The 8,099-nt window shown below is 55.2% G+C and overlaps 1 protein-coding gene across 1 annotated transcript; it reads right to left on the reverse strand.

The window, feature by feature from the left end:
- Positions 1-230: 230 nt before the first annotated feature.
- On the reverse strand, positions 231-8,097 carry NFATC4 (nuclear factor of activated T-cells, cytoplasmic, calcineurin-dependent 4; the record flags this gene model as incomplete). Its single annotated transcript, XM_006760875.2, has 9 exons — positions 231-626; positions 1,294-1,878; positions 1,947-2,073; positions 2,361-2,416; positions 3,298-3,438; positions 3,903-4,075; positions 4,384-4,583; positions 5,159-5,321; positions 7,190-8,097. Coding segments are annotated over 9 exons (2,421 nt in total), but the record flags the coding sequence as incomplete, so codon positions are not given.
- Positions 8,098-8,099: the final 2 nt, after the last annotated feature.

The following is an 8,099-nucleotide window of genomic DNA, read 5'->3' on the forward strand; positions in this document are numbered from 1 at the left end:
TACAGGAATTTGAATCCCAGGGAGGATAGGCCTACTAAAGCTCTGGCCCCCAACCCCAACCCAGTTAGGGAGCCTCTGGGGCCCCTTAAATTATCCCCAGCCCCCTACTCTGAGAAGTTCTTTGGGTTACCATGATCCCAGCCACATCCCATCTCTTTCCAACCTCTAAGCCACCTCAGGCCAGGGTAAGCTGCCCCTCCTCTCTCACCAAAGAGCTCTGGAGCCTGAAGCACTCATCAGTGAGCAGTTTATTATCCATCCGCCCATCCCAGACTCCCAGCACCAGGGCCCGTACACAATCTAGACACAGTCTTCACTCCAGTCAGTCCTCCCACCCAGACTCCGTCCCGTGCTGTCCCTCACTGAGCCTTCCCTGGCAGCACCAGGCCCAGGAGGCCACATCTCAGCTAGGGGAGGAGGAGGGGGGCAGGGGAAAGAGGCAAAGGCTGGGGAAAGAATAACCAGATTGGCCCCAAGCTTCTGGAACCACCACCCCAGGATGAAGGGAAAGTGGGCAGGGCTGGAAGGGCCGGGAGGCTGGAATTGCCAGGTGATGGTTCAAGCAGGAGGCTCATCTCCAGGAGGTGCTGGGAAGCCACTCAGGTCTCGGCCAATGATTTCACTCACTGTAATGGAGGGACAATGGAGAGATTGGGCTAGGGGCAGCTCCCTTCCTTTTCCAGAGACCCCCAACCCATGTAAGACAGGCTTCAGTCTAAGAAGCCTCTAGGCTCCTCCTCCACTGGGCCTCACTTTCCCCAATATATCTTAACACCTGCTCCCAATCAAATCTGCTCAGCTCCATTCATGTTGGCTCCCGGGCCCCCATCCTAGCCCTCTCCTGCTGGCTCAGCAGCCTGCACTGTCAGCAGGGCCAGTGGTGGGTGTAGTCAGTGGGAGGAAGAGGCAAAATATCAAGGTTCTTCATCACCAATCCTGACCACAGTCAGCATGTTTAGGGGGAAGCTGAGGCAAGGGAAAGCATGCTTGACTGAGACCTCAGCAAGCCACCACTCCTCTCTGAAATTCAGTGCTTCAATCTGCAGAGGGGGGAGCTATATTAAGTGATCTTGAAAGTACTTGTAACCTGTGATTTTGTGATCTGGGGCAGAGGCAGGAACTCCATGCACCCTTCAGAATTAAGTTAACTGGGTTCATGTGGCGACATGCACCACGAACCTGCCTCCTGAGACCCCCTGACTGGTCTCAAGGGATCAAGCTCCAGCCCTCAGCAAACATGCAGAGCAATCTCTTACACACGCTCACACTTGCAGCGGCCAGTTCCACACTCACCTTCCTCCAGCGTGATCCCCTGGATAGGGACACTGTCTCGGAAGCTGCTGCCGTTGCCATAGCCACCCCTGGATTTCTCCTGCTCCGGAGTCCCCTCCCCAGGGCCGTAGCTTGGCCCTACCTCATTGTACCCCTCAGGAGGTGGGGGGTGAACACCACTCTGGGGAGGGAAGGGGCCTTCCAGCGGTGGGGAGGAAGGCAGTGGAGGCTGGAAAGGGGCTGGAGGAGGGAATGGCAGCCCCAGGGGAAAAGGGGAGGCCCGTCCCCCATAGGGGTCACTGGGAAAAGGCCGAGGAAGGAAGGAGACTGGTGGACGGGCACAACCTGTGGTACCCCCAGTCTCAGGGAACATCCGAAGGCCAGGTCTGTATGATGGTGGGGGCCCCGTTTGGGGGTACAGAGGGGGTGTGCCATAGCTGAAACCTTCTGACAGGTAAGGAGGTTCGTAAGCAGGGTCTTCATGGGGATAAGAGGAGTAGGGGGGCCTGGGTGGTGAGAAGTCCATGTCAGTGCCAAAGGAGGGGCCTGAGGCTGAAGGGAAGCCCCGGAGAGATGAGTCTGGTAGGGGCTCCTCCTTGAAGATCACTGGGTGGATATGAAGCAGGAGGACACACTGGTGAGAAGACTGGCAGCCCCCACCCCCTAGAGCGCACCAGGCAGGAACTTGAAACTCTGGGTAGGACTGCGCTTCCTGCGCCCATTGGAGACATAAAAGTAGACCTGGACGGGCCGGGACACCCGCTTGTTGCTGTACTCAGGGACAGTCAGGGTCAGTGTCACCTGGAAGGAGCAGAGGATAGGCAGGGAGCCCTCAGGAACCTAGACTCAGCCCAGCCCTTCCAAGGACCGGAACTCCACCTCCTGGGTTTTTCCATTTGCTAAAGAGTGAAGTTCATCCCCTAGAGAAGAACCTGTTTCAAGGGGCCAGAATGTGTCCTCTAGAAAAGAACAGGTCACTCCTGGAGTCCCTTCCCCTGGTTGAGGGCCACTCCTGGGAATTCCCTGCCATCTTCCCCGCCCCCCACCCCGCCCCGCCCAGATGGTGGGCACCCCAGTGACACTTGTACCTCATTGCTCTGCAACCGGTTCACAGTGGCCTCCTCCTCCCATTGCAGCTTTCCATCTGTGCAGGGGGAACAGACTACTCCAGCCCAGCTCCAGGGCCCCCACCCCATACCCAGTCCTCTGCCACTTCCCCTCCTGCTAGAGCTGAGGCCAGACTCAGAAGGCCTCTACAAGGCTTCACTCACAAAGAAGCCTGCTGCATGTTTATTCAATTGAATGGGAAAGGCAGGGTTTTAAACTGTCTATAAGAATAGAGCAGCAAGCTGAGACCAACAGAGATAGCAGGACCAGCCTAGGAACCAAAGGGAGTGGGTGACAAAAGCAACTCTTGAACCCTCCCATCCTGCTCCAAACATCCCCTCCCATGATAGTGTTGGGAGGAAGTTCAAGGCTAGGAAAGGGTCCTAGCTTGAAGGAGGGCAATGAGACCTCAAATCTCATGATCCAGCACCTCAAAATCTGTTCTATTTGAGCACCGGTGCTAGGGCTCTTGGTGGTCAGGGTTGGGAGAGGACAAAGACCTCAAGCTGGTGGGTGCACCTGGGCCCCTCGGTCTTCCCTTCTCCCTCTGAAGCTCCATCTTGGGGTATGTCACAGGCTCTCGTAATCATAGCTGTGCTACTGGCTCATAACTCAGGAGGGACTGAGCATGGGACTATGAGGGTTACCTCTTCCCTTCTCCTCATCGACCCTATCCACATGGGGTCAATTATCTCAAAACCAACTTCTCCCTAAAAAATGGAATGTGTATTTCTTACACTTGTTCACCATCCTGAGCATTACAGATTGCTATCATACCCATGAAGCAGAAAGTCCAAGAGGAAGGATAGTCTATCTGCCTGTTTTACAGAGAAGTTAGTTTAGTGGCAGTGCCAGAGTTCTTTCACCTGCCTGTCCCAACTCTTCCCCCCTGCCCTTCCCTCCCCAGTGAGTACTCACCGGGGCCCCTCTCGATGAACACCACCTTGGAATCCGGCAGGAAGTTGGAGCCAGTTAGCACTAGCTCCTCTCCTCCTCTCACGGAGCAGGCACTGGGGCTGTAGGCCTCCACCTGGGGCAGTTCCTGGGCCGAGCGCTGGGCTGCGGAGCAGTGCAGGAAAGGCCTGGCTGGACTGCATATGGAGAGGACAGCCTCCTCTGCCCATGCCCTTGGAATAACTGCCACAGGGCCCTGGAGGAGCCCTCCTCGGTGGCAGACACACAAGTAAACCCACAGAGCCCCTGGGGCGACACACGCCATGTAAAGAGTCACCCAGGCAGACAGTGAGCAGCAGGGCAGGCCAGAGAGTTATCCAAACAAGCGCACAGAGCCACCGCCCGCAGAGGGAGGACAGGGGCACTCTAGTCCATCCCAGAGACAGAGTCAGCAGCAGGGGCAAATTAGAATACTCCTCCCACCATAGAAATATGGGCTAACTCCTTTGCAGGGCTACCCAGGAAAGATGGGGCACAGGACACTATGCAGAGGAGATAAAGTGGACAGACAGACACAGAGACAAGAGGGTCACAGAGACAGAGAGATGGTATAGGGCCTCTTTGCTCACAGCACTCGATGGGCACTGATGCTGTCTGCACAGAGACGACCTTCCCGCTGCCCTGGGGCACGTGTACCCGGAATACCAGCCGCACACGTGTGTTCTTGCGCCCGATATCCGTCTCACCCTTCCGCAGCTCAATGTCTGAATTCCGAAGCTTCAGGATTCCAGCACAGTCAATGCTGAAGGCAAAGAATGGACGGCAAGCCTTCCCAGCTGAAGCCAGAATGGTAAGACCCGCACCCCAAGAGGGAAGCCCCCCCCCACCCTCTATCCAAAGCCCTGAAGACCTGCTCTGGGAGCCTAGGAGGACTATTTTAACCCAAAGGTGGCCTCTGCAGACTGCTCCCGAGCCCCAAAGTCCTCTTCTAGATGGTGAGAAAGCCTGAAACTGCTCCTCTGGACGGTGTCTAGCTCTCCTGGGAAGAGGAGCATGGGAACGACTGGTCCTAAAGCCTGAGGACAGAGGGGGAGAAGAAGGGGAACCTACTTGGCTGCCATGTTGTTCTCAGGAAGCAGGGTCATCTCCAACACCTTGGTACCACTGACTACAGCTTCATAGCTGGCCGTGGCCACCATCTTGCCGGTGATGCGGTGCACCTGATAAAAGGCATGAGGCCGCAGGTTCCTTTCGTCTGCAGTGCCGATGAACATTTGTAGGGTCAGTGGCTTCTCACTGTAGCCTAGGAGCTGGCAGAGGGAGACACCACACAGGCAACACAACTGAAATCTCCACTGTCTGATCTTTCATCCATCCCAGGGTTTTCAGTCCACCAAGGGGTAAGGCTGGTGAAAGACAAAGGATATCCTGGAAGGGATTCCCAGGGGGGATTGGGCATCTGTTGTGGAGAAAATGTGGCCTGGAGTTCACAGTGTTATTCTTGGAATAAGGCTCAAACTGAGCTGGGCAAAGGGGAAAATCTCCCAAGAGAGACTGGCCCAACTCAATGAAGAGAGCCTTACTCCCAGTGAACTTTGGCCTCAGCCTAAGCCCTCCCCCACATCTGGCAGGCCATCATTTTCCACAGTAGACATGAGGCTGTTGTCCCATGGGATGAAGGGAGTGGGGGTGGAGGGATAGAGGAGTAGAAAGTATATCCGGGTCCTTGAAAGGCACCCTTCCTCCCCCAACTCCAGTCTGCCTACAGGGTCACTGCTGAGAGGGAGTGTGGGAAAGGGCAGTGCCATGGGTCTGCACAGCTGGAGCCCATTTGCAGGGATCTGGGACTGGAGAAGAGGAAGGCTATCAGGCCTCTGCCCCTTACCTTGACTACAGGGTGACCACCAGGAGCAGCTTTGACAGCACCTCGACTGCCCTCTGTCTCATAGTGGGCCCGATGGTGGGCTCTAGGCTGCACCTCAATCCTCAGCTCCAGCTGCTCATACTGGCTGGGCAGAGGCCAGTCCAGTGGGGGTAGGGCAGAGGTCCTAGACAGAAGAAAAGAGCACTGATCATCAATAGCAGTGATGGCGAACCTATGACACACGTGTCAGAGGTGACACGCGAACTCATTTTTTTGGTTGATTTTTCTTTGTTAAATGGCATTTAAATATATAAAATAAATATCAAAAATATAAGTCTTTGTTTTACTATGGTTGCAAATATCAAAAAATGCCTATATGTGACACGGCACCAGAGTTAAGTTAGGGTTTTTCAAAATGCTGACATGCTGAGCTCAAAAGGTTTGCCATCACTGGACTATAGCCTCAGACTCTGGTCAGGGCAGCACCCAGTCTCAGCTCCCTGGCATGTGAGGGAGGAGGGGATTTGGGTGTGGGAATAAAATAGCCCAAAAGCCCAGCAGCAGGGTGAGAGGGGAAGGGCCCTCAGAACCCCTCAAGATGAGGGTGTGGAAGATGGCACCAGGCCTGAGACTCCCTCCTTCCCAGCTCTGAGCACAGGGTCTGAGGTGGCAATGGTTCACTTGGATACAGAGGAACCCAAAGCCCATCCTAATCCTTAGACCTGGATGGGAAAAGAGTCCAGGAAAGAAGCACCATTTCAGACTGAACATGGCCTCGGAGATAAACCCCTTTGTTTTTCAAATAAAGAAACTGAGACCCAGATGTTAGAACATGGTGAGCCAAGCAAGCCAGTGACTGACAGAAGCCAGGACTGAGCACACGCCCTGTTCCCAGTCAGTGCCCATTCCACTAGTTGGGGCTGGACAGGTCCAGTTCAGAAATTAGGGGTCATTCCTCTATCGAGCTCCCAGATACCCGAGGCCAGGGGGGACCTCAACTGGTGATGGTCCCCAGGTGCTATTTGGCAATGTCTAGAGGCATTTTTCGGTTGTCACACTAGAGGAGAGGGTACTTCTAGCATCTAGTGGGTAGAGGTCAGGGATGCTGCTAAATCATCCTACAATGCCCAGCACAGTCTCCACAACAAAGAATTATCCTGTTCAAAATATCAATAGTGCTGAGGGTGAGAAACCCTGCCCTAGGGGAACCAAGGAGAACAGGTGTTAAGGTTTCTTTTCCCAGGAAACTTTCCCGGATGGAGCCAGCTCAACCTGACATCCCAAGATTCAGGATTATTGAAATGGACAGGATTCTTGGAGGGTAAAATGGATAAAAGAATGCAAGAACTACTTGTTTTAATATGAATTTTTGTCTTGCAAATATATGCTATTTTAATTCAAATGAGCAGCTATACTTTTAAGGCACAAATTGGGCCCTAGAAATTAAAAGTTAGAGAAGGGGGACTTCCTGCTACCCCGTGTAAGTATGAAATCCAGTCCACAGTCCATGTCCAGACCATGCCAGCCCAAAAGTAGGTGTGGAGGACCCTAGAGCAGCGGTCCTCAACCTGTGGGTCGCGACCCCTTTCGGGCTCGAACGACCCATTCACAGGGGTCACCTAAGACCATCGGAAAACACATATATAATTACATATTGTTTTTGTGATTAATCACTATGCTTTAATTATGTTCAATTTGTAACAATGACATTGGGGGTCACCACAACATGAGGAACTGTATTAAAGGGTCATGGCATTAGGAAGGTTGAGAACCACTGCCCTAGAGGAACTCCCACTTTGCCTAAGGGGTGGGGGCGGGGCGTTTTCTTATTGATCCACAGTGAATGATTATCCTTTTGCAAGTCATCAGTTTGTAGAAGGGGTATGGTGCTGTTGACTTAATCCTCCCTAAAAGTGGGTAAATGATAGCAGCCAAGCTGGTTACAGATTCTCTTTTTGAAATGCCAAGGGCACAGAACTAGGACCTTTCTTCAAACTGATCCCTTGACCTGCTCCAAAATGGAATGGCAGTGGTGCCGGGCACAACCCTCACCTGAAGATGGGGCTGTGTCCCCCAATCCGGGCCTTGGACCAAGCCAGAGGGGAGGGCACTGCCAGGTAGTCCATGCCAGCTCCCTCCTTCCGAGGACCGCCTGGAGGAGCTGCAGTCTCCTCTGCTCCCGAAGGCAGCTTCCCGTTGCACGGAGCCGGCTCCTCAGACCGAGGCAGGGTCACTGCCTGCTCACTGGAAGTCCTCCGGGTTTTCTGGGGGATGCTCTCGGCTGGTGGGGCCCCCACATAGTCAAAGGGGCCAGGGGAGCCAGGATCCCGGGCCAGAGGCAGTGGGGGTGGTGGAGGTGGCTCGGACCCCTCTTCTCCCAGGCTGCCCCGGCGGGACAGAGCTGGAGAGGCTGAAGATGGGGTTCCGGAGCTTGAATAGCGCCGTTTGCCACATGGAGAGGCTGGCCGTGGGGAGGCTGGGGAGGGCCCAGGAGCGCTGAGAAGTAGCCAGCTATCTTCTGGTCCCCGGCCTCCGGGGCTTGGACCATACAGGCTCCAGGGATCATCGGGGGTCCATGGCCTAGGGGATGCCCGGGGTGAGGGCAGTGGGGAGCCCAGGCCAAAGCGGGAGGCCGCTTCGTTTAGCTCAGACTCCACCTCATCGCAAGCGGCATACAGGGCGGCCTCATCAGAGGCATCCGAGAAGAAGCTCCAGGAGGACAGGCTGCTGCTGCCGGGGCTAGGGCTGAAGAAGGGGCCCCCGCCCTGGCCCCCTGCCTCTCGGTAGCCTCCAAAGCCTTCTGGTGGGGGGTAATCCCTGGGAGAGCCGTCCCCCCAGGCATCGGGGTTGTCCTCCAGGGTGGCTGGTGGGTCAGGCGTGGGAGAGATGGAAGTGATGCGGATGCTTGGGCACTCCAGGACACGGCCTCCCCCGGCCCCACCCGAGCCCCCTCCGGGCCCCC

Source organism: Myotis davidii, unplaced genomic scaffold, assembly GCF_000327345.1.
Source record: "Myotis davidii unplaced genomic scaffold, ASM32734v1 scaffold157, whole genome shotgun sequence".
Lineage (NCBI taxonomy): Eukaryota > Metazoa > Chordata > Mammalia > Chiroptera > Vespertilionidae > Myotis > Myotis davidii.